Raw genomic sequence first — 26,425 nt, 5'->3', positions numbered from 1 at the left:
GGCATCCGGTAATTCACAAAAATCAGCGGTACTACACCTCGATCGTCTAAGGCTAAGGGGAGAGCTCGAAATTTACCAGGCCCCCACGCACGCACACAGTGAGGAATCAGGACCCGAGACTAGCGATTAGAATCGGCGCACAGGTTCCTTCCCATCCACATATCTATCATCTGCAGTAATAATTAATTAGACTATAGCAGTAGTCCAGCTTCCTTCTGCGTCGGCGGCGCCGGCGGCGAGGAGGAGGAGGTTGGCTTGGTTGCTTCCTACACGCTGAGCCCGTCGACGCCGCATTGCTTGTACGTCACGGACTGCCTCCTGGGGCTGATGGCGATCGCGCAATCCAGCGACACCTGGTATGTTTGTTCGTTCAGGAGTCATTTTCGATCAGCCCTGGGGCGGATGCGGCGGAAGGAAGCGAGCAGAAATTGGTAAAGCGAAAAGGGAATTTACCTGTACTTTCGGGGATGAGAAGCCGAGGAGGAGGATTTTGGCGGCGACGTCGCCGGTGATGCGGAGCTCGACGCGGTCGTTGAGGGAGGCGTCGCGGATGAGGTCCTGGGCGTCGGACTGGAGGACGTTGAAGCGGTCGACGACGACGCGGGTCTGGAGGAGGCGGGTGCTGTGCGCGGGCTGCTCGAACCCGGGCACGGCGGCCACCCCGAGGGGCACGCCGTGGTACATGACGTCGAAGGCGGTGGCGCCGTAGCGGATGCCCACCTTGTTGGGGTTGACGGCGGTGAAGAGGAGCGTGATGTTGAGGGAGAGGTACGCTGCGGCGGGTACGGCCGCGGCGGCGGCCGTGGAAGACGGGGAGGGCGGGGCGACGAGGAGGTACTGGACGGAGACCTGGTTGAGGTCGAAGTGGGGCTTGCGGGGCTTGACGGCGAGGATGACGACGAGCGCGACGGCGAGGGCGAGGAGGGCGAGGAAGATGGCGAGCATGAAGATGCAGCAGCAGCAGCCGCGGAGGGACGCGGAGGAGGAGCCGTAGGAGGGCGGGCCGGCGCCGCCGTAGTGCGGGCGGCGCTGCGGGTAGGACGGCGGGCCGTGGGCGTAGCCTGGTGGCGGCGGGGCGTCGGATCCGGTCGTCATGGCGGCCGTCGCCGTGCGAGCGCTGGGGGAGTGAGGTGGGGGTGGGTGAGTTTTGGATTTTGGGAGCTAATGATGGGGCATCTGCGACGTGCTGGTACTTGCGGCCTTGCGGGGGTTTGCGCTTGATTCATGTGTGGGGAAGAGGTGGTGGTGCTGCGAGTGGAGGAAGAGGTTTGGGGGAGGTGATTACGATTTACTACGGGGTTGGCAGTGGTGGGGCCGTGTGTCTAGTGGGAGCGTACGTGTATTCTATGCCTTTTCTTTTCTTTTCTTCGTTCTCTCGTGTTCCGGTTTTGTTCCACTAGGGGTTTTGCAGAATAGAATTTCAGCATGGGGCTTAGTGTCGTTGTCGATTGTCGACACCGCCGAACCTGGAATTCCAGCACACCATGAAGCAGAATTAGAGAACAAAGAACAGAGTAAGATCATCTCCAGTCGCGTCCCCCAAAAGAATTTGGGGCGCGCCGGACAAAAAAAGCGTTCCAGCCGCGTCCCGCAAAGCCCTTTTTTGTCCGGCGCGCTCCTATACGGTGTCCGGCGCCCCGAGCCCGTCCCCGTCCCACAGGGGACGCACCGGGCACGCCGGACACAACGAAATGAGAGGCGAGGAGGCGCGGGACCGACGCGTCAGCGGCACAGTTAATTTTAACCTAACCGTCGCCTACCTCGCGACGGAAGTTATTCGCGCGCGGCGGCATCTTTGCCTTAATGGCGACGGAGGGCGGGCGAGACGTCTCGTCGGTCTGCTGCGCAGCCTCCACGCGTCGCCGGCGTTCGCGAGCCACCGCCCGTTCCCGCGCGATCTTCCCGCCTCTTCTCGTCCGTTCCGCGCTTTCTTCCCGACGCCGGCGTCTATAAAAGGTCTCCCGGCTCATCAATGGTAGCCGCCACACCCCGCCGGCAACAAACACGGCCCTCGTCGCTCCACGGCCGTCTCCTCCATCACCGGTGGCAATGGCGAACCGCCCGGCGATGGCCACTTCCTCCACCGCCGTCTCCTCCATTGACGAGCCGGCGGCGGCGTGCGGCACTCGAGGAGGAGGCCCGCCGGCGGCGTGAGGCGCAGCGAGCGGCGGATCTAGCGGCGTTCTCCGCCCCCGCCTCCGCGGCTGAGGAGGCCGCGCGCGGCAGCGGCGTGGCGAGAGCAGCGGTGCGACACCGTTGCGGCGTTCGACGCCTCGACGGGACAAGAGGCGCGACGGCGCCGTGCCGGGAGGAGATGGAGCGGCGATGGGCCGACGAGCGCCGCGCCGCGCGCGATGAGCGGCAGCGCCGTTCCGTGAACGGCGTGACTCGATCGAGCGCCGGCGGCGTGAGTCGATCGAGCTCCGGCCAGCGAGCGACGGCGGAGGAGCGTCGACGGCGGGAGGCGGCGCCGACGGCGCTATGGGGAGGCGGGCGGAGCGATTAGCGGCGGCCGACGCGTTTGCGGCGGCGATGATGGAGGCGCCAACGGATGTGGAGGAGGAGGCGCCAATGGAGGAGGAGGAGGCCGAGGCGGAGGAGACCGAGGTGGAGGACGGCGACGACGATGACGAGTTCGGCCGGTCCGACGACGACGCCCCGCACCCGGACGAGACGGCCGATCGAGCAACGCGCCCTCGTCGAGTCCTTCGAGTCGGAGAAGAAGCTCCGGGACGACGCCCGTGCCCTCGAAGAGGCGCATATTCGTCGCGCCATCGAGCTCTCCCTCCGGGCGGCGCAGCGAGGGACGGCGGAGGACGCGCGGCGGGAGCGGCACCGTCCGGCCACCGCCGAACGCAAGGAGAGGAGGCGCGCGCAGGAGGAGCTGCGGCGTAGGGGAGGCGACGATGGGGCGGGGCCGTCGAACGCGCCGCCGGCGGCGGTCGATAGTCTAGGTTTAGATGAAATCTAGCCGTTTTCATTCAAACTTTGTAATATATAATCAAAATTGAATGAAAACCTTTATTTTCGTGCACAAATATTCATTTGGGGGCGGCGTTTGAGGGACGCGGCTGAGGAGCGACGTCCCCCAAACGCGGCACGAACAAAACACGTCCCCCAAACGCTCGATCCGGCGCGGTTTAGGGGACGGTTTGGGGGACGCGACTGGAGATGCTCTAAGAACATCTTCACCGGTATGTTTCAAATAGACTTTTTTTTTGTGGTAAAACAGAAACTTTATTAAGCAAGCGGGTGTTACAAGACGATCATGGTCCAGATCCTCAAGAACAGCTTCAGATTCAGAATACAACAAAAAATCAGTGTGGTTTTGAAGCCTCGCAAGATTTGCAAGACTATGGCTAACCTTAACTTGCGATCGTGTCACTTTAACAAATACACACTCACTACTATGGCTAGCTAAAGATTTAATACGAGAGATCTATGCATAAAAGTTGATCTATCCTGGCCCTTGAACTTTACGGCAACAATCAACTGAGGGTAATCAGATTCGATGATGATCGGCAAGTTGTTGTGCTGCAAGGTAAGCTCGAGACCTTCAACACACGGACGGAGCTCAGCTTAAGGGCTTCCTCGTAGTCAACCAATGCACGACATGAGGTAAAATATCGGTAAGCCATCAGCGTGATGTAGCACCGTACGTTGATATGTGCTTCGACATCGAGCTATATTGGACGTGTCGGCACCGCTTCTTTCATTTGACTAGGACAATCTCACACCGGCCAGCGACCTAAAAACGGCAGCTCCAATAGAATTTTTTGACAAAAAAATAGAACCTAGCAAATGGAGTTAAAAAATCAAATTAAGTTTTTCGAATGGAAATTTAAAAGTTGACTAAGATACGGCCACCAAATCGTCGTCATCTCATAGTCCGGCGACCAAAAACGACTTAGGTTTCATTGATAAATGGATCAAAGGAACGGTATGAGCGGTGGAGGCACCTCCATGATATATGGCTACGTGACGATCACGGGCGGCTCCACGACTGGTGGTGTTACTGATGCCGCCGCGCTTAGGCTACCATCACCTCCTTGCCGATGCGCTCACATTACATCTCGCGTAACAGTCGCACCAATGGATCCATGTTCGACATGTTCGACATGTCCGCCATCAGGATCTTTGCTTCTTGCGTCATCTTGGCCAATACGATGTTGGATGCTTCATTCATGGCCTTCATCATGTCGGCTTGGGCTTCCATCTTGGCGGCCTTCACCATCTCCCTCTTCATGCCAATCTTGACATCTTGTTATATCCAACATGGTCTTGCACATAGTGACACCACTCTCATATTTATCCTTGTTCTCGGTGGTCAAGGAGGACACCATCTTCTCAATGGAGGCTTCAATGGCGGCCAATACTGACGCCCCATTTCTCTCGGCCTTCGCCTTCTTGTTGCCAATTGGACGCTCCGTCGAGGCAGAGGCAACAATGACCAGTCCACTTTCAACATCGCCGTCTTTATCCTTGAGTGTGAGCGGAGCGTTGTCCCATTTCTTGCAACCTTCAAGCTTTCTAAAGTAATTCATGAAGCCAAAGTATTTCCCCTTTTCCTCATCCTTGTACATGGCGAGGGCATTGAGCATCTAGCAACGAACAAATCAATGCATGAACTTAATGGCAAGCATAGTGACATAGTCATTGAGAGACAACCACTTAAGTAGTCCTCCATTGACTTCGTGCTCTCCATCGCCCTCTTGTAGCATCCATGGAAATTTGTTGCACGCTTTTTGATGATGTTCCACTGGTGAGACAAGGCCGAATTGATACGGATCATGTGGATGTTGGTTGGCGTTGGTAATGGGGCAGAAGCTCACCGTCTTCCACGCGTCGATGAGGCACTCATCCTCCAAGGTCTTCCAATTTGGCCCATGGGTGCTGCCGGTCTTCTTCTTCTTCTTCTTCTTCTTCTTCTTCTTCTTCTTCTTCTTCTTCTTCTTCTTCTTCTTCTTCTTCTTCTTCTTCTTCGTGGTGACGTCGATGTCGATGTACATCACCTCGGCTTCTTCTTCCTCATCTGCATCCTTGTCCTTCTCGTCGTCGTATTCCTCCTCGTTGTCGTCGTTGTTCATGACGGGCTCGAAGTTGTGACCGCGATGGATCATGTCACTCAAGATCTCGGTGCCGATCACCTTTGCACACAAGAAAATACTCAACCTCTTACACATGAGACAAGAAATTAAACAAGAAGAGTGCAAAATTATACCTCATCCTCTCCCATATTCGCGCTGGACGAACTGCCGAACACATGGCGAGCGGTCATGACATGGCCGCTGAACAAGGAGCAAGGAAGCCCGGTGCCATCGGTCACGTGCCCACCGAGCTGTTGGACCCGCGGCGCGTGCCTGACGAGTCTGTGAAGTCGTTATTGAGGTCCAACCAACTTAGGGTTCGAATCGATGGTCACATCGCTCTGGCTGAACTCGGAGGAGTACATGATATGCGTTCCTACAGCGGTTCCGCCAAGAACACCGACAACGAGGGGGGCCAAAGGTCCAAAAGGCCCGTACCCACAGCCATCGCCCGGAAGAAGAAGACCAAAGGTCCAAAGGCCCAAACCCACTCCCGTCGCCCGGAAGAGGACCAAAGGTCCAAAAGGCCCAAGCCCACTGCCATCGCCCGTCACTCACGCGTGCCCGGACCCTTCCTTTCCTCGCCTCCTACTCTGACCATCTTCTACACACCCAACCCAGCCGACCAAATCGACGGGCGCCATGGAGCCGGCGGCGGAGAGGAAGGTGCCCGAGCAGGAGGAGCAGCTGCAGCCGCCGCAGGACGCGCCGCCCGCCGCCGTCGAGGAGGAGGACGACGCGGAGGCCGAGGAGACCGAGCGCCGCAACGCCGAGCTCAAGGCCGGCCTCCACCCCCTCAGGGTAAGTAAGACCCCCCACCCGCCGCCGCTAGATCTAAATCCTACCCCTAGCCCCCCCTTCCAGAAATGGCAGAACAACCTTTGAATCTCAGAAAAGCTGACCCTTGATGTGCGTCCGCGCAGCGCAAGCTCGTGCTCTGGTACACGCGCCGGACGCCCGGGGCGAGGTCCCAGTCGTACGAGGACAACATCAGGAAGATCGTCGATTTCAGCACCGTACGTGTCTCCGATATGCTACTAGCAGATTTCTTGCTTCGTCAGTACAGCTGGTTGATTGCTGCTGCTGCTGTTTGTAGGTCGAGTCGTTCTGGGTGTGCTACTGCCACATGGCGCGCCCGGCGTCCCTCCCGAGCCCAACGGACCTGCATCTGTTCAAAGAGGGCGTCCGTCCACTCTGGGAGGTATGTGCTCTGAACGCTCTGCTGTTTTGTCAGTCGTGGTTGTGTTCAGCTTATTGTTATCTGTGCCAGTGTTTCGAGGGGTTAAAGTTGTTTGTTTGGGCAGGATCCTGCAAATCGGAATGGTGGCAAGTGGATTATACGGTTCAAGAAGGCTGTTTCTGGTCGTTTCTGGGAGGATTTGGTAAGTTGATGTATTTGTGCTCTCAAGAGATTGCTGGGTTATAAGATTGCTCATCATACCCAAACTTGTTTTGTTGTTCGTTAACCCCACAATTAGGACTTCCCTTGCCTGAGCCGCCATGAAGTTTCACAAATAAGCCTGCTTTTTTTTTTTTTTTGGATTGACCTCGTTTATTAATACTACTATGTTGCTTTTTTCCAATATGTGATTGTCCAGTGATGTTTTTTTTCTACTCATGGTGGTTTTTAATTGCGTTTTAACTATGCTGGACGCTACAGAGGGTTAGTGATGGACCAAACATTTCATTTCCCACAGAGTTGTAACGGAATAATCCTTGTTTCTATATAGAGTGGAATTGGTTTGTACTTCACCATGCCATTTCTCAGGTCATGACCAGTGCCAAACTGCCAATGTCAATGAAGAATAGGGCCATGACATAAAAACATGGGATTGCTCATTATGTACTCATATATCCCAGTATAAGGCATGAAGGCCATCCTTAACCAAATAGCCTTGTAGCGCATAATGGTCTTGCATTCTGGTGCCGATACCAACACAACTACACAAGCCTGATACCTCGTTTATTTTGGATTGACCTCGTTTATTAATACTATGTTGCTTTTTACATTATGTGATTGTCCAGTGATGTTTTCTTGTTCATGATGGTTTTCAATTGCGTTTTAACTATGTCGGACACCACAGAGGGTTAGTGATGGACCAAACATTTCATTTCCCACAGAGTTGTAACGGAATAATCCTTGTTTCTATATAGAGTGGAATTGGTTTGTACTTCACCATGCCATTTCTCAGGTCATGACCAGTGCCAAACTGCCAATGTCAATGAAGAATAGGGCCATGACATAAAAACATGGGATTGCTCATTATGTACTCATATATCCCAGTATAAGGCATGAAGGCCATCCTTAACCAAATAGCCTTGTAGCGCATAATGGTCTTGCATTCTGGTGCCGATACCAACACAACTACACAAGCCTGATACCTGAGGTAGTATTACTGCGATTTCCATCTTTACTATACATACTTTATGCATTGAAGCGAGTGGTTTTGCATAGGTAAAAGGTGAGGCCAAGCCAGAAATGAATTAGCACCCTTCCAAAATGCACTGTCCCTCAGTTTACTGTTGCCTGCTTTCCTATGCGTGCATGCCATATGCTATAGTTTACAGAGGTCTGCGCCATATTTCTTGATTGCCGTTGTCATTTTTTAAATTTGATTATCTAGTTAGTATTGTATCTTCTTTGTTTGAAGTTCATTACCTGATTACCTCTAACACTAGATGTGGTGCATAAATGTTTAACTTTGGCAGTGATATTTCCCTATCAATACTTTTGAAATCAAGCTTGCCAGTGATCTCATGCACGCCTGCCTCTCATTAGTAAATTGTATGCGTTACTAGTACAATGGGTGCAGTGAGTTTTATTATGTGAAACAAGATGGTCATTTGTGGTATTGTTCCCCGCAGCAAAACGTTGAGACTGTTAATTTTTCAAACGGTCGTATCGACAAGCGAAGATTTCCTGTGTTCTATACTTCTATGATGCTGCATAATAAAAATTCAAATAGCTAAGTGAACATATGGATCTGTGGGTGCCTTATATCAGTTCTTGCCACACTCCGCTCTTGTTGCTAATTTGCAATGCCTGTTTAACATAATAAGCTTTTTTCTTTGTTTATATGTCTTGAGTATACGTACTGCATGTTTCCATTTCCGGGGACATAATAAGAGGTCATTTATTTTAGGTAGGAAAGTATGTGTGTTGCATTTGCTCATAATTGGTTGAATTAATGAAATAAATGGAGACAACACAGGATGTTTCGTTCCTTATGCACTGTCAGAGACGAACAACTGCTTGTCCACTACTGTGTGCGCTGGTATTTAAGTTGGTTTGTCTCCTCGTCGCGCGGCGAGGTGGGACTAAAACACAAGCGACAGGTTGCATGCATGCATGCGCGGGCCGTTGGAGTGTGTGGACGGACCTCCTTTATTCTTCTGTTTTCCTAGTGGACCTGTTTGATGTACTCTCATTCTGATCTCCCACCCTGAGCCCTCACCTCTAGCTGTTGTTGCATGCTAGTAGCAATGAGTAGGTTTTATCATTATTTTTGCCACTATCTTGGTTTCTCTGTCATGCCTGCTTGCCATTGATGCCACATCCACGCCAAGTTATGTTTTTCTTTGCTGATCCAAAACTAATTTCCTGAGTTGTTTGCCCATTGTATTGTCTATTTCTGCACTTTCGTTGCCATTATTGTGCAGCTGATGACAGGTTTATGCCTCTCACCTCAGGCAGAGCTTTGCTTTCTTGTTCAGACAGCCCATGTAGGATTCAATTTTCTCCTTTCCGCAAGGCATACCTGCTTTCTATACTCTTTGATGTGTCTGTTCTTTTATGGGAATGGTTTGAAGCCTGGTAAAGGTTTTCTGAGGCTTGTCCTTCATTCAGCGTCTGCAATTATAAACCGTTCAGTTTTACAATGCCTCGAGGATAATACCTGATTGTACACAAATTGTTATGCGGGCTATTATTTTTCTTTGCAAGAGATTATTATTTGCATTAAACATGTCTTGCAGAGAATGAATTGTATCATGTTTATATCTCCAGGTGCTGGTTCTAGTGGGTGATCAACTTGAGTACAGTGATGATGTTTGTGGTTTGGTGCTCAGCTGCCGTTTCAATGAAGACATTCTGAGCGTCTGGAATCGAAATGCATCAGACCACCAGGTTTGTGAAATCACTTGATGCTTCTATGACTACGGTGTTTGAATTTTAGACTCTGTTATCCGCTCAGTTTTCTTTGTTGCAATGTGTTCATTCACTCGTTGTTGTTGTGCATTGCAGGCTGTGATGACACTAAGAGACTCAATCAAGAGGCACCTGAAGCTGCCACACACCTACCTGATGGAGTACAAACCACATGATGCCTCGCTGCGAGACAATTCGTCGTACAGGAACACATGGCTGAGAGGCTAAACCTAGTAACCTCCATGTTGTGTCCGAACTAGATCCTTGTGGATCTCCAGTTCCGACTTTTCAGCCCCAACTGTTATGTATTAAGTGTGCACACTCTTTGTCATGCTAAGTACTACTATCCAGAATTTCGAACGCACAAGTGTCAACTTTTTATGATACTTTGCCTCTATGTTTGTACGGTCGGCTTGTTTGAACGAGTGTTTATGCGAAATCTTTGGGCTTGCTCTTGTGGATTCTGCACAGGAGCACTCCAGGATGACATACTGAGTTTACGAATTAGGCTGGCCAGTAATACCGGATCTTTCATACGTGACCCTGTCTCTCATAAGAGCATCTCCAGCAGAGTCCGTAAACTAGACAAAACCGAGTAATAACTGCTGGTTTATAATAACTGCTGATTTACGGTCCAGTTCAGAAAATGGCGTAGATCAGTCACCGTAAACAAGCAAAAACCGAAAAAAGTTTTCAAGCTGAGACTGAAACCCAACTCGACCTGTATTTGTATTTGTAAATGTATTTTTGTAAAGGCTGAAAGGGCGAACTGAACACTAAACTCTATTCGTGGCGCGCTGAATTTCAAATGAGACCAACTGCTTTTGTGCGGTACAGTCGCCGGAATCTAGCCAAATTCGTGGCAGGTGGGGCGACGCGAGCTTGTGGGCAGCGAGCTCGTGGTGGCACGAGATGGGGTGGGGCGAGCTTGTGGCGGTGCGTGGTGGACCGGTGCGGGGCAGGGCGGCGCGAGGCGGGGCCGACGCAGGCGGGGGTGGTTGGCCGAGGCATGTTCGTGTCCAGAGAAGAAGAAGCAATGTGCAGGGAAAGAAAAAAGAAAAAAGGGAAAAAACCTGACAAGTGGGCCTTTTAATGGCATATTTCCAAAAATGCTGTTTTACGTTTTTGGATTACAGGCTCTGTTCTGCGTTAACAATTTTTCGATCCGTAAATACGAGTTCGGTGAACTAAACTCGGTGTTTTCAGTTCGCGTATTTACGTGCTCTGTTAGAGATGCTCACCAGGTTATCAGTTCTGGATAATTCGTCAAAAAGATTGCTCATACTTGCATATCACTCTGTCCCGCGTTTCCAACCCTAAACCCATGATACTTGGTTGGGTATATGGGCCAAGCCCGCGTTTCCAACGATAGCCCATGATAGTTGGTTGGGTAAATGGGCCAAGCCCGCGTTCTCCAGGCTAGCCCATGATGCTGCCCTCGGCCTTGTTCCCACCAACCTACTTTTCCCCAGAACACCTTACCTTTTTTTTTCTCACTCTACCAGAGTCCCTGTCCTTACCGTAGAGTACGCCGCGCCAACCTCCCTCCGTTCTCCTCCTCCCTCGCGCCCAAATCTGCCCGCGCTCACGCTGGCCGCACCGCGCGCGCGGGAAAAACGTGAGAAGCGAATCCAGCCCCATCTCCCGCTCTCTCTTTACCCAGCTCCCCACACCCAAACCCTACCTCCCAACCCCCGCTCCATCTCCTCATTCCGATGGCCGGATCTGCCGACCCGGCGCCGACCCAGACGCCGTCGCCGTCCCCGGCCAAGCCGCCGCCCTCGCCTGCTTCGTCCAGCGCCAAGCGGACGAAGCGGTGCGTGCAGTCCAGGCTCTCCTTCGGGGCGGGCAAGTCGGCCGGCGCCGGCGCCGCCGGAGCAGCGTCTGTCCTTCCGGCGCCCGCGGCCGAGGAGGCGGCTGCGGGGAAGTCCCCGGAGAAGGGGAGGAGGAGGGGACGGTCCCGGAAATCGGAGGCGGCGGGCAAGAAGGTAAATTTCTAGAATTTTCCCCATTCCAGCTGTTGTCTGGCGCCTTCGCTTCGTTAATTAGCTGGACAGCTTTTACTCGTCCCTTGTGTCGAATTATGGCCTACTGTCTTTGGTTGTCCCCTTGCTGGTGATAAAATTAGCTCATCTCGATTTTCCCCTTACCAATTTTAACCGGGGGGTGTGTGTTATAAATTTGTAGTGCTGTGTACTAGTACTGCTTACTACTCAAACGTAGGCAAGCTAAACCAACATTCTGACCCCTTCACTGCTTGGTTTGACCCGAACCACGGAGAGCCGAGGCCAGCCTACTCACCTTCTAGTAGTTTGGAACTCAGAAAACATCCTTTACCATGTTTGTTTGATTCAAGTGGCTCAGTGTCAGTAGGGGTGCAAACAGATTGGGTCAAATGGCAAGATTGATGTAACCGGTGGAGTGCTTGGGGTGAGAGCCCGATCTTGACGCGGATATGGAAAGTTTGGGTGGCGTCGACATGTAAATTGTTCCCCTGGCTGGTCATAAGTAACAGGGGTTTGGCCGTTTGGGTGGCGTCGACATGTAAATTGTTCCCCTGGCTGGTCATAAGTAACAGGGGTTTGGCCGTTTGGGTGCCGTCCACATGTAAATTGTTCCCCTGGCTGGTCATAAGTAACAGGGGTTTGGCCGTTTGGGTGCCGTCCACATGTAAATTGTTCCCCTGGCTGGTCATAAGTAACAGACGGTTGGGACAGAGGCTGGCCAAATTCTGGCCTTTGCCCACTTTGTAGAAAAGCAAGGCAAACAGCAGCGCATATCCTTTTCAAATGCTGCTATACGATGAGAATATGAGAAGTGCTGAAGCGATGGCTCGGTCTTCGTGATGTGCATCCAGCCGCATGACAAAATGAGGACTCTGGGTGGAAGATGGACGGATCAACGCTATCGGGAAACAAACATCTTTTGAAATGCGATGGCTTCTCTTACAATGCTAGTCTTGTGTGGGATTTGTAATGAAAGAAATTCGAGGGTCTTCCAAAACACTGCAACTCTACCTGCAAGATTAAGGAAGAAACAACCACTGGGGATGGCGGGCAAAATGCTTGAGGTCTTGAGCTACCTGATACCGGGAGAGTAGGGAATTTGTACTCAAAACTTCTGAAAACCTTCTTAATTAATGAAAATATCAAGTCTTTTTTTCCTCATTTCAAAATCGATAAATTTTAGATCGATCTTTTGGTTCAATTTCTATGTTGTACATTCTGTGAATATGTATTGTCTGTCCTGTTATGCAAAATACTAATTTCTTTAATCAACCTTCATGTAGCCATCTTCAAACAAGGAGACCAATGGGTTGGATCAAGGTAGCACAGATGAAGGGATTTCTATTGGTATGTCTATCCCGTAACCGATATACAATATTTTTGCATCTATTTTGCTGGATTGTGATTCTTTTTTGTATCTATTTGCTACATTGTGATTGAGGGGCGAATACTATCGTGCCAGAAATTAATATCTATGTTGCTGGATTTCAGATGAGAGCCCTCAGAAAAAGCAGCGGAAAGGTAGAAATCAAGATGCAGCACGGAAGGTTCCTAACAGAAAACGCTGCAAGGTATTGGAATCTACTGATGGTTAGTTCTCTCTCCCCACACACCGTCTCTCTCTCTCTCTCTCATCCGTATGCTCACAGTTAAGAACTTATAGTCTTATCAAATACTTTGTATCAAACTATGCCTGTGTATCCCAGTTTGGTATGATTGAGTTAATGTTGTTTTTTTATTTTCGTACAATGGAAAGATAAAAACTATCAAGTCTTCAAAAGTTTGACATGTACCATTTCGAAGGAAAAATGATCCACCTACATTGAATTCGAAAGACTGAAAACTTTACATGTTGAGTCGGAAATATTTCACTTGTCTGTCATATAGATTTAGTTTTTAACAGGTTTATCACATAGAGCATACTAATCATTAGCTTAAATGTATTATTGTCACACAAAAAAAACGTATTTATTGGGTTTACTTGTATTCTACTTACATATTTATTTGGATAATATTATGTACTTGTAATTTTACGTATTTATTGGTTAGCTTGCACTTGAGTTCGGCGGAGGTGTAATAAGAACTTTTTGTCTATGAAGGTCATGGAAGCTACCAGCAACTGAATAGCAGTCAAACTGAAGCATCACCTGTATCAATTGATATAGATTTGAACAGTGTGCCTTCGGAAGCACAGGAGGATGCCAATGATGTATTAGAGAATGAAGATAAGTCACAGGTGATAGTTGACCTAAGGTCAGAGGCGAAAATAGCTGCACAGGTAAGCTCCAGCTCCATGGTCTGCATTCCTCAGATACTCCGTATGCTCCTTGTCTTGCAAGTGTTCCTGCTACCATCAAATTTATTGCGAAGCTCATATTTATAGCCGTTGGAATGTCACCTTATCATCCAAATAAACGGGAACAAGTCATATGATATTCATTCAGAATACTTGATACTGTTACGGAATGGTGGTGGATATCTTTGGTTGGCTGAATATTGGATTCTTGCTGATGACTCGGTTTACCAGTCTATATCTGTAGTAACTAGTTCACACTTCACAATGCTGGTAAAGAACCCTCAGAGAGGGGTCATGTGGCGACAACTATAGAAGGAGGCCATCGGACGGGGAGAGAGGGGGTGGAGATCCGAGCTGGAACATACAGCCATAAATGAGCTAGGAGACTTTATTAGTTCATATTTGCTTATTAAGACACCGTTCAACTCTTATGGAAACAACTTGACTTGACTCCCAAGGGATAATCTCTATTGTAAGGAACCAACATAGCCAAAGATAAGCATCTAGACTTCTAGAGTAACCAAATTAGCTGATCCCCAGCTAAAGAAACTAAGCACGTTTGAACAGTATCATCACACATAACATCTGTAGATATTAAATAATACTCCCTCAGTTCACTATTATAAGATGTTTTGGATATTTCAATGTGGATTAGATATGGACCAAAATGAGTGAACCTACACACTGAAACGTGTCTAGATACATACATTTTCTAAAAACCCTAAAACATCTTATAATAGTGAACGGAGGCTAGTAGAACAAAAGCAGTAGGGTCCTCCCTCAGTATTGGCGTGAAAGGAGAGAAGAAAATAGATCTTCTGTAGTAACTTCTTAGTGCGTCAGGTAGAGAGGTTGATTGCTCTGTTATTTCCTACTTGTAATCTGAGCTGTATAGCCATGGCCTCATTTGTAAGACCAAGTTAAAACACCAACAATTATTTAAGAACTGGTCTCATTCATTGTTAAACACTACCATTGTGCATGCAATATACCATTTCCAATGTTTAGGTGAACCACCTCATCACCCAGTGTTGAATTAAGGCTCGTTATCTTATTACACATCTACCAGCTTGTTGGTGCTCTGGTTATGGCCCCAATGTTTGAGGGGAAATAGAATTTTCCTTCGTACTTGTTTTAGTTAATTTCATGTTTGTCCTGCTGTTCTCTGAAAAAGTATGTCCTTTGCTTTTGTTGACAGGAAATTCGGATGTTATCATCTGGAAAGAAAATCCATCCATTTTTTGCTTCCCGGAAAGTGAACAAAGGTGCTGATCAAGATGTTCTCAATATCGAGGATACAGACTCCCTTTGTGCTACGGAGAGGGACCCGCCATTCTGGCCTGTTCATGTGTGCCAGTTGGAGGTGTGCCAGCATAAATTCCATACATCTACTTGTAGAATGCATATAGTTTGCAGTCTATTTCTAGGAGGTTTATTCAATTCAATTGAACTGTACCCTTATTATTTTGACAGGGTTCTATTTGCTATTTTGCAGACTAGCATACCAATTCACTGGAGTAGATGGCTAATTGTGGAGGGATCTTTTCTTAATACCAGAGCTGCTGATACACTTGAAAACTCTGTCTCATTCTGTGAGGGCTTTGTGAAACCTTTGACAATAGAATCTAATTGCAAGAAGATGTGTCCAAACCAGTTGGTCAAGCAGAATGCTGCAGATCATACAGCTTCAGGAATGGATTTCTCTAGCTTTTCTAATGAACAAAGTGGAAGCAAGTTCCCTTCTTTGAATGTGGTATAAGCTTTGTTTTCACAGTTTTCTTATGAAGTATTCAGATGAACTTGCTCTGTGCTTCTCTTATCAGAATTGTTCAGCGACTACATTCTTTGTTCTAGCCGTGCACTAATCTAGTTTGTTTGACCATTTGCACTCCAGATCCATTTGAATGATGAGAGTTTGTTGACATCTGATTCCAGTTGCCATGCTTCTCTTTCTTATACCAAAAACCCGGAAAGGATACTGCAAGGATTGCCAGAAGTTGGCCAGAAAGGGTAACAAGCATTACATATGTTGTTTACCTAAATATGTGCAAGATCGTTGGCTTTCTGCTAGCTGCCTTAGTTTTGCCTGCATATTTAACTTGGAAATTTTATTAATCGTTTGAAATCGTCAGTCCATGAAGCTGCATATCATAGTTTCTGGAACAAAGTCGTCAAATGACTAAGCCAAACAAGGCCGCACCTTATTCGTTAATGTCTGCTCAAGTGGTGTTAGTCATCAGGATATCAACTTGTTTTGTATTTCTGTTATTTTCGTGCTCTTTTTTTCCTGAGATAGAATCTTGTCACACTTTTTCGATTGTATATTTTGCAATAGAACCAATATCAGTTTTTCTATTCCTGATGCCTCATCCATAGTTCTAGATACTGAGCCAGTAAGGCCAGTGGTTCACTGACTGAACTGGTGGTTTGTAAATACCATTATTAGTTTTTTTCAAGAAATAGAGGCAAATAGTACAGCAAGAAGTTCCAACTGGACAAAATATGTAGTGTCAAAAGTGGATGACCCGAAAGAATCCATGGATGATGGAAATAAGAAATCAATTATGGTGTCAGAAAGATTGTGTTAGATATTGCCTACTTGAACCAGCTATAGATGCTCCGACCCAACAAAATTCAAGCATAAAATCAACGTGCCAAACTCTAGTCTGGATGCAAACGAAAAACTGAACTGCATGTGCTCTCAACTCAAACAATTCTAAACTACATGCCATCTGAACACCATGTCTCTTTCTTCTAGTGGCTTGCCACTACTCACAAGTTGCCCCAGCGTGCCTTATTGCTTGCAACTAATACTGCGCCTATGTTATGCTGGCCACGATATTTGGACCTATCGGATGATGAAAGTGGTTCACGGGACTGGAAATTTGACGGCAGCAGACAGAAGCAAGTGGATGACCCAGATGATGAGATGTGGACGTGGGAGAGAGCATGAGATGGATGCAAGGCTGGGCTTGACCAGCCAAGTTGCCCTCCTCTAAGAATAGCTGGCTGTCTCAGCAAAAAATGCTCAGTTCTCTGATTTTACTGTCTAGTGCCCTTTTTTTTCCCGGTCCTACTACTTGTACAGTTTTGTAAGTGAGCGAGCTGCCAAACTTGCTGGTTCTTTTTTCCCATTTTAATCGCTGCTCTGGCTATTTTAACTGTGTTTGCTAGACAATTGGTAAACCTAAAACCCTGACTAACAGACAAACATAGTGGTTGAATAATTGTTTCTCTATGAGCGATATACTGTAAAAAAACTGACTTGAAAATTGTTTTTCAATTTACCTTTTAACAAATGGGTGCTTATCAGTTTGTTTAACTAAGGTTGTTTGTTAATAACACTAAATGCGTGAGTTCTCCATAATATTCTATTAAGCATTAACTTTCCATCAACTTCATTAGTGCCAAGTAAGTTAGATTTTGTGTTTGATATTCTTATATCCATTTCCAATTGGTGTCTCATATCATTGCACATACCAAGCTACATCGTCATTTAGGCTTATACTGTGAGCATCAATGAAGAGAGTCTAGGTATAGACATAAAGGATTTATTACCTTTCATATGTACTGAAATATGAAAAGTCAACATCAAAAGTTTCCTTGTCCTTTTTTCAATGTTTACCCTAACTCCTCGCTGTCCTTCCCTACTTAACTATTTGTCGGAATTATCTCTTGTGGTGCTTTGGTTGGTTAGCATATCGATGTGTAATACTGCATGCTAACCAAGTCTTTTTAAGAAATTATTTGATGATAAAAGAAAGAATTGTTTTAACCCTTATCTTATGTATTAAAATATTTGCTGTTGCAGCTGTCAGCCATCTTATTACCTCTGGATTGACAAGTACCGGCCTGAAACTGCTGCTCAGGTGAACATTGACAATTATACATAGCATAATATCTTTCCCGTTTGTTTCTTCTACTTATAGATCTGTGGAAGTAACACGAAAAAATTCAGATATGCTTACATTTGTTATTGAATTTCCTCTTTATTTTGGTCAAATAGGTTTGCGGAAATGTTGAGCATGTAAAATTTCTCAGTGAATGGCTCAAAGGGTGGGATGAAAGAGGCCACAAGAAGAAACAAGTTGGTGCTGCTAATGAGAGCATCAATGTCAGCTCTTGCCAAGATGAATCTGACACAGATACAGATTGTTCAGAAGATGCTTCTGATTATGAAAATGTGCTTTTAATTACTGGACCAGTTGGGGTGAGTGTCATGCTCAAGAGCACCTGTCATTATTATTGTACACTTAATTAACACGTTGCTTTCAGCAATCCATCAATCTGCACTTTATCATTGTACACTTTGTTAAATTGTGCTTCTAATTACTGGATCAGTTTGGGTGAGTATTTTCTACAACTGGCATACATTCATATTGGGGAAATTGCTGCCAGTAACTAACATCATCCTAAATGCAGCCCCTCCCACCAAAATATGGAATAGGATTACATGCCTCTGACACTGACAGTATGGAGCTTCCCATTTGTTACAACATGAAACGCTTCTCTTAAATACGTTAAGACAATGTAATGTCAAATTATATGCAGTTGGTAGCTTAGTTTGGACAGGAAAGGTCACAGTATGTTGTTATTCATCTGAACTCAAAAGAAGGTTTACAGCCTCTGTAGTTTGTTCAGAAGTTAGTTTGCATATTTGAAAGCACCTGGCTATGTTTAGGCATTAATAGCAAGTGGCTTCTGTTTTTGTCCTAGCAATTTATATTTTTCTGTATTCATTTAAGTGGGCACAGAGCTGCGGTAACATAAAAGTACTAATCTATTGACGCCCCTACTGTGCTCTAATTTATATTTTCTTATCATCCATCTGACAAATTGTAGTAGCCACCTGAAGTTACCGATTTACTATCAGCAACAAACTCTGTTGAGACAATGCAATGGGAACAATGTGTATACTTGTATTATTATGTCTATTTTTTTCGAAATGGGGTATCCCCAGCCTCTGCATCAATCGATGCATATGGCTTCTTTTATTAAAAGAATATCAGTATTACAGCCATCGAATATGAGTATTAAAAGAATATCAGTATTATTATGTCTATACATAGACATGCAGTCTAGATTTACTCTGATCTCTTTGTTCTTACTCCCAGTGTGGAAAATCAGCCGCAGTTTTTGCGTGTGCAAGAGAAGAAGGGTTCAATGTAATTGAGGTATTTTCTGAAGTTCCAATATTGGTTCACCTTGTCATGCTTCCCAATTTCCATATTGTCAGTACCATTTATTTGTTGAGACACTACTTATATTTAACCTCGTGGCACCTTTCGGTCCCTGCTTTGTCTTCCGTGGGTCTGCTTGGTCTTTGAGTTTGTAGTAATACACTGTTTTGAACCATATTGACTTCAAGCAGTGCACCAGGCTCCACCTACCAATATTTTGAATGTGCTTCTCTAGGTCACTTTTTGTGTAAACTGTAAACTATGGTGTTACACAAGCAGATTAGCTGAAATTCATTCCAGTTGCTTGCTACGAGGTGGCTTGCATGGGTGGTTTCATATTTGCATGGGTGCATCAGGTAAAAAAAAAACCCTCTGTGTGCACTTAAAGTGGTCGTGCTTTACGGGTCAGTCATACGTAACTAGTACTACATTTCCCAGCTGCCTGTAATTAGGTTAGGTGGCACACACCTTACTCAAGTTCCATATTGATGACAAACAAGATCATAATCATCTCTATGCATGCTCAATCTTCACCTGTATTGTAACCATGGCCTATACTCAGTATGTGTACTGTTTGCTTGCTAGATCAACTTTTTTTGTTGATCTGAAGAAAAGTGATTAAACTTGCATTCAGTGTCTTACAGTGTTGTTTGTTTGGTCTAATCCAAGCAACATATGATTAAAGCACGAAGGGTTCGTACCAATATAATTGGCAGTGTTTGGATCTTAATTTTTTTTTGTGGGGAGGAGCTTAAAGTATTGTAGAGTTAGTATCAGGATCTAATAAGAGCAATTAGGTTGATTAGGATTCCTAGTCCTAGTGTAATGAAGGCTTGTATCATAGTCAGGCTGTAAATCTTAGGCCTATGTACGAAAGCTCTTGGGGTCTGGAGGGACATCGCACAAAGTTTTCCCAAATTATTACATGATGGTATACATACAATAGCCATGAGTTGGCACTCTGTCATCCGAGAGAACCAGGAATAGGGAATGTATAGTTTTTAATTATTTTCCTACCAAGTTTGCAGTATTTCAGCAGCTTTTCTTTTGAAAAAAACTCTCCTTGTACTTTTTCTCAAAGTGTGAATTTGTAGGTGAATACATCTGATATGAGAAATGGGGCATATGTGAAGCAAAAGTTTGAGGAAGCAACTAAATCACATGGCCTTGAAAAATGGTATGCCTGATTTCTCCATGTTAACCATTTATGTTTACGATGAATAATAGTTGTCTAATTGTTTTGACATTCCTTTGTTACTCCCCTCTACTCTTTTCATGCCGCATCTTATTATGCACCTTAGTCCATTGGGGAAACACCTCACACAAATAAGCTGCACTGTGATGACTTGAAGGGGCAGAATCTTAGGAGAAATGTTAGACTATAGGCCCATACGACTTCTTTATTCATTCTTATTACTTAAGAGATAATCCAACCTTCCTTAGCTCTTATATACATATAGGCCTTAACAATATAATATCAGTGCTAATATTGCTCTCTAATTCATCCAATTCTGGGTATTGTTTGCCCCCTTGCATAGCTCACTCTACCAATTTTGGTCAACCATTGGCTAGCCAAAAAAAATGGGTAGAGATTTATTGACCCTTTGTTGGCCAAGAACTTGGCAATAATTATGAAGAGAGTGTGCAAGCTCCATAGGCAACCAAAAATTTCGGCAACCAAGCAAGAGGCAAAATATCATAGGCTGCCAAAATTTTGGTGTGGCAAATTTTAGCACCAATTAAACATTTACCCTTAATCTGGCTCCTCAGCAAAGTAGGGACTAACAACCAAATCTGCAAAGTAGGGATTAACAACCAAATCTGCAAATTAGGTACTAACAATCAAATCTGCTGCTTTAGAGATTATCGCATCATCATATAACACTGGAAACCTGCTTATAATTATGTGAAAAGTGCTGCTCATTTTTTTTTTGGCAAGCACCAAGTTGACATGTAATGAAATGCAGTTCAAATGTCAATTTATGTACGCATTCTTGTCTAAACGTTATAGAGTTGCCTTTTTGAGGTGTACATACCTCAATTATCTTTTTGTCTCCCATACAGGTCACAAGAGGAGGACACCACTTCACCAAGAATTGATTCTTTAGATCCTGATAGGCCTGAATGCAAACAATCAGTGTCAGGCTCTACAGGAAAAGCATCTAACAGCAATGGGCATAAATCACCTGCGAAATGCTACTTGACTTCTAAGCTGAGTGATGAAGCCCCTAAACAAGTCATTAACAAGACGCTTATCCTATTTGAGGATGTGGATACTGTCTTTGATGAGGATCGTGGGTTTATTTCGACCATACTTAAGATCGCAGAGACTACAAAATGGCCAATTATACTGACTAGCAACAGTGAGTCTTTGTCTTCAGTCTTGCATATCTCAAATGATCATCGTAGTTAATTTGATGTTATATATATACTAAAGCTCTTATTATTTGTTACACTTTCCTTGATATGTGAAGAGAAGGATCCATCTTTGCCTAATCTCTTGGATCAGCTCATTTTGGATTTCAAATATCCATCAGCTGGGGAGCTACTTTCCCATGTTGGCATGGTAAAGAGCTATTTCGTGGATGAAAACTTATGTTACTTGTCTGATTTGGTGAAAGTTGATTATGTTCTAACTTTGTTCAGATCTGTAAATCTGAGGGAGTGGATGTCGCTGCTCCTCAATTGAAGTATATTATCAATGCTTGTTTAGGTGATATTAGGCGGACAACAATGCTTTTGCAGTTTTGGTATCAAGGCAGACAACAATACACAGGTTAGGTACTTCGGTGTGCTTGTGCTGGCCCATTACTAACAAAATTGAAACCTAAGTGAAAAAGCTTAAATTATTTTTCATTTATTCACTGAAGTGGCTGGGTAGCTGCATGATTCACATATCAAGATAGAAACATGTTTGTGTAATTTGCTTGCAACCACTGCTGGACTAGCTGTTATAGGCATGGACTGTTAGACATCTCATATCTTTAAGTTGGAAGGATACCTCTTAATCTGGTTAGTTGCATGCATCTCATAATCAGGTAGTCTATCATGTTAGTTGCATAGTTCTAGGATTCCTTTTGTCAAAATAATTTTATTAGTGGTCAAATCAACAGATGGCTTAATTTTTCACGTTTATTGATCAACCTTGAGCTACCTTACAGAAAGTAGTTCAAATTAGTGAAACTATAATGCCTTATCACAAGAAACCTGACAGCTTAAGGGCTTATTTCATCGTTACTACTCACTCCATGTGCTATTACCCTTTAGTCACCTTACAAGATAAAGGCATTAATGATAAGCTCGGTACAGAAGGCCCTAATTCATCACAGTTTGTTCAGTGGCTCATAATTTTTAGTTCATTAAGACAGGTTTCACCTATGTTGGTGAAAACCGTGGCATTGTTTTGTTTATTGATATCACTAAAATGCCATGCACTTGCCCGAATAAATAAACTATCAACCTTCAAAAAAGTTTAATTAATTTAATTACTATAATTAGAATTAGATTAGCAATATATTTCTTTCCTTAATAAAAAAGAACTATGTAACTAACATAAACTACTCCAATGAAAAGATTGAAAGTTTTTGGTAGTTAGAGAATTCTCGTACTTCCGTACTTCGCCTTGAATACAAAAAAAAGTGGTGTTGTTTTAGTTCCTTTTACGTGATCTCTCTGACTAGTGGTAGTTTAGCTTCAAAGGTTTGGCATTTAAATGTTTTATTATATCTGGAACTGCTGAGCATATGAATTTATTCTAATTTATTTTCTATTTCAGAAAGGTCAAACAAATGCTTGTCTAGTCCTTTTTCACTTGACTTAGATGCAGTACATTCTACTGTGCCAAGAATGTTACCTTGGGACTTCCCCTGTAAATTATCAGAAACAGTGTTCATGGAGATAGAAAAAACAATCCTTTTAGCTGAAGAAAAGAAAAGGCAGATGGAAGTATCAGAGTTTGAAGCACTAGAGTTGCAAATAATAGCACCTCTGACCAAGGGCAGAAGTGCAGTTAAAACAAGAAAGATAAAGAAATCCAAGTTAAAGCATGGCCACTCTACTGAATGTAACAATATTTCACCGTGTAAGAATGATCTTGATGATTTTGATGATGACCCGGATATCTCTCTTCCGTCTGATCAGCAAAGAATAAGGAAAAAGAAGGGTGTACTGCTATTATCTGAGTCGGATGATGATCAAGCTGATGCACATATTGCTGAAGATGCCAAAATTACTGTTCCAGAAGGTGGTGTATTCTCGGAACCTTTAGAAGTGCCCCTGCATGGGCAAGGAATCTCAAATCAGTTTTGTTTCCCAAGCGAATCAAGGGAGACTTTTGAAATAACTAATTCTTTCCAAAACCAGTTCGAAAGCAACTTGGTTGGGTCCATTTCACAAATATGTGATACTTTTATGTCACAGGGTGTGTCGTGTGTGCCTGAGTCATCCCTCATAGCTGGTGGTGTATCTGCATCAGTTAGCAGCGATGACCTTTTATCAAGTATGGTGTCCAATGGTTTATCTACCTTTAACAATGACAGTGTTTGCACTTCGCCTAAAACGGCAGTAGAAGACACTGTCAATGTGAGGAATTTAATGGCCGAAACGCACAAATGCATGGAAGATGTGGTTGGTGAGACATGTGAGGCCTATGCCGAATCATTTGGCAGGAACGAACAAGCAAGTTGTTCGACTGCAGGGTATCAACTTATGGATGAATGTAGTCAAGCTGGAAGCATTTGGCCGCTTTCTGGCAAAAAAACTAATGACTGTTACAAGGTTGAATGTGTACAAGATACTTGGAACAGGCTGCGACGATGTTCTGTACTTCCCCGTGAGACCAACCACAACAGAACTGTTCCTGGAACTTTGAAGCTTGCTTCCTGTGTGTCTGATTTTATATCAGAAACAGATCTTCTGCTTGCCCGTTGCTACCCTCTTATCAATGTCAGTACTCTTATCATTTTCTTGCTTGCCAATTAATGTTTGTGTTATATGGTGAACTCTTGATGTATGTTTTTTATAAATTTGTGCAGGACATTTTGGATCCATCTTCGACTCCATGTGCTGAGCCTGGTGACTTGTCCTGGTACGACAAGCAGCTTGAGATGGGATCTGCCTATTCCCAGCACGCTCTTTGCGTTTTCTCAAGGGACTCCCAGGATAAGGAGGATGGTTTAATTGATTTGTCACACGAGTTGTTGTTTGCCAGTACATCTGCCACATCTCTTGGTAAACTTATTAGTTCAGGGATCAGCAGTAGTGATGGATTTGGGAACATTTCCCACATGAAAAATCCAACAAGCTGTATTTCTAAGGGGAGGTAAGCATTGCATTTCCCTGTGCATCTGTTAGCTTGTATACTGTATGAATGTATCTTGTGCTTTGCCTCATGGTATTACAGCTCAGTTTTTATTCATTTATGCATTTAATATGGAGTAAATTTGAGAAACCTTGGTTTATGGTCCTAGTGGCCATAATCTGCCGAAGGGTCATATGGTTTCCAAAACAAAACAAAAGCTAATTCCCACCTGGGCAAATATTCAAGTTTGACATGCAATGCTACTTCTGCACTGTTGGCCAGTCGGCCTTTGGCATGCTCAAAATAGGAACACTGCTCATCTACCAGAATTATATGTGGGAAAAAATTGAAGGTATGTTGCTCCCTCTGATTCATATTACTTGTCGCTAATATGGATGTATCTATAACTAAAATATGTCTAGATACATCCATATCAGCAACAATTAATATGGATTGGAGGGAGTATTATTTAGTGGTCATACTCACACCTCACAGGCCATAACAGTAAACATTTAAGCTATATTTGCAATAATATAAGGTCATACATAGCCATACACTTAACACAATCTATAGTTTTATGTTGGTGCATTAAACAGTTGCGAGTCTTTCCCGTGTTCAGCCATTTCTGTGGATAATAGATTTCGTATAAATTTAGATTTTGTACAAATTGTATTTTTTGCTCATTTTTTTTAACTTAGTGAAATATTATCTGGCTGAATGAGCCTTTTTGGCTATATTATCTGGCTGAATGAGCCTTTTTGGCTACTGTTAAATCAGTTTTCTGTTGTATCCCTTTCCTCCTAGGAGGCTTGTAACAAAAACTTCCATCTTTTCAATGAAATGAAACACAAAGGTCCTTTGTGCTTTCTCGATTTTGTTGTTGTTTTATGTATTTACCAATGGAACATTCATTTTGAGGCATTGAACTGTGCAGGGAGCAACTTGGCCATCTTACTGAAACGCTGATTCCAGTAATCCCTTCCAAGCTATCTCTTTCACTGAGAGGACCTGCTTTTGTTGATTATTTATCTTCGACGTGTCAGATATCGCAGTTAGAAAACTTGCGACTTTCTGAAAATAAAGCTGGAAACAACCAGAGGAGGTAATCCCTGTCTTTCAGCTCTGTAGATATTTTCTCTTGTGCACTAAGTATGACATTTAAAAAAAATGAAGTATGACATTGTTATCATGTGTACATAAGTTTCTTTTTGGTGCACAAATGGTACTCTAGGAGCTCTTTTTTGTGTAAATAAATCTAAGGAGACCAAACAGCCCAAACTGCAGTGATTTTGTCTAAACATACCGTGATACCTGTTCTGGGCATATTTTTACTATTTAAATGCATATTTAATCCATAATAGTCCTGCTTTGAAAATAATATTTGCCACAATCTAGTTAAATTGCTTCAAAATGGAATCTCTTGTGTGAACGGACAAGCTTAACTTTACATTTCCATTTTTCTTTAAGTTGGGACTCTGGAAGTAATTAAATGGTTTCTTTGTCGCATGAACATCATGTAGCATTTTTTTCTCAGAATTCAGGATTCATTTTCAGGAACACGTATCAAGCAAGGCACAATAATTCACTGCTGCTGTTTGTGTGTTGCAGGTGTCGTCGGTCAAGACATTACTTGAGTTCTGCTGCGCTTTCACTGTCACCTGAAGGCGTTGAATTGTTAGCACAAAGTGGCTGTTTTGGTGACAGACGCAAGGATATAGAGGAAACTAATGCTTAGACTAGATACAAGTGAATAATCTGGTTTCGATGAGAAGCGGCAGCTTTTTTTGGCTATAGCTTGATTGTGGTTGACTGAGGCGACCCATTTTTATTTTCACAATTCAGGAACTGTAGTAGCCCAATGGTGAAGTTCTGCTCCATAACGGGCGAAGCTGACAAATCCAGGTATTCCTGTAGATGTATATGTAGTCAATGTTGTCATCCTAATTTATAGTTCACTGTAAGCATCTGGCCGATGTGATTCTAACAGCAACAGACTTATACATGTCCATCTGAAAAATACTAGTGTCCACCACCCGAAATAAAAGCCATCATTTTCAGCTTAGACAACAAATCTCGTTTCTTTTTTATGGTTAAATTGCATTGTCTGCATAAGGGCGTGACTCGTGATTGGAACCTGTTCAATACTAGTAATTTCCCGCTTTGCAACTCGATGATTGGCACGACTCATGTTATTCTATTTCACAAAGCTGTAGATTTTGGAGTGCGCAAGCGCAACACTCTTAACTATAAAGCACTAACATCTTAAAAAAACTATAAAGTGCTAACTTTGTTCTCTTTTACCCATTTAGGATATTTTATTCACTGGTGCTTAGAGGTCTCAGTCCACTAACTTAGAATAAGAGAATTGTCTGGTTATTGAGCGGAAAAACAGGCTAAAACAAGATACTAC

General features: G+C 44.5%; 3 protein-coding genes across 3 annotated transcripts; 2 read left to right on the top strand and 1 right to left on the bottom strand.

Moving 5' to 3' along the window:
- Positions 1 to 227: 227 nt before the first annotated feature.
- On the bottom strand, positions 228 to 1,095 carry LOC124697812 (NDR1/HIN1-like protein 13). Its single transcript, XM_047230350.1, has 2 exons — positions 454 to 1,095; positions 228 to 353 (listed from the first exon to the last, which is right to left on the bottom strand). Exons 1-2 carry the CDS (start codon positions 1,093 to 1,095, stop codon positions 267 to 269), a joined length of 729 nt encoding a protein of 242 aa, XP_047086306.1. The 3' UTR covers positions 228 to 266.
- Positions 1,096 to 5,631: 4,536 nt separating this feature from the next.
- LOC124697811 (eukaryotic translation initiation factor NCBP) lies at positions 5,632 to 9,615 on the top strand. The gene is made up of 6 exons (XM_047230349.1): positions 5,632 to 5,888; positions 6,011 to 6,103; positions 6,184 to 6,288; positions 6,392 to 6,469; positions 9,094 to 9,213; positions 9,331 to 9,615. The coding sequence occupies exons 1-6, from the start codon at positions 5,730 to 5,732 to the stop codon at positions 9,460 to 9,462; spliced, it is 687 nt and encodes a 228-aa protein (XP_047086305.1). The 5' UTR covers positions 5,632 to 5,729; the 3' UTR covers positions 9,463 to 9,615.
- A 1,334-nt stretch (positions 9,616 to 10,949) lies between these two features.
- LOC124701995 lies at positions 10,950 to 26,077 on the top strand. The gene is made up of 18 exons (XM_047234093.1): positions 10,950 to 11,222; positions 12,524 to 12,587; positions 12,732 to 12,830; positions 13,340 to 13,518; positions 14,735 to 14,899; positions 15,032 to 15,289; positions 15,431 to 15,546; positions 17,348 to 17,405; positions 17,543 to 17,746; positions 18,651 to 18,710; positions 19,811 to 19,893; positions 20,781 to 21,079; positions 21,191 to 21,282; positions 21,363 to 21,492; positions 22,492 to 23,660; positions 23,750 to 24,036; positions 24,950 to 25,117; positions 25,624 to 26,077. Exons 1-18 carry the CDS (start codon positions 10,950 to 10,952, stop codon positions 25,748 to 25,750), a joined length of 3,831 nt encoding a protein of 1,276 aa, XP_047090049.1. The 3' UTR covers positions 25,751 to 26,077.
- The last annotated feature ends 348 nt before the right edge of the window (positions 26,078 to 26,425 follow it).

The sequence above is a fragment of the Lolium rigidum genome, chromosome 3 (assembly GCF_022539505.1).
Source record: "Lolium rigidum isolate FL_2022 chromosome 3, APGP_CSIRO_Lrig_0.1, whole genome shotgun sequence".
NCBI lineage: Eukaryota > Viridiplantae > Streptophyta > Magnoliopsida > Poales > Poaceae > Lolium > Lolium rigidum.
The sequence above is the reverse complement of the archived record's forward strand: the minus strand, read 5'-3'. Positions and strand labels throughout refer to the sequence as shown.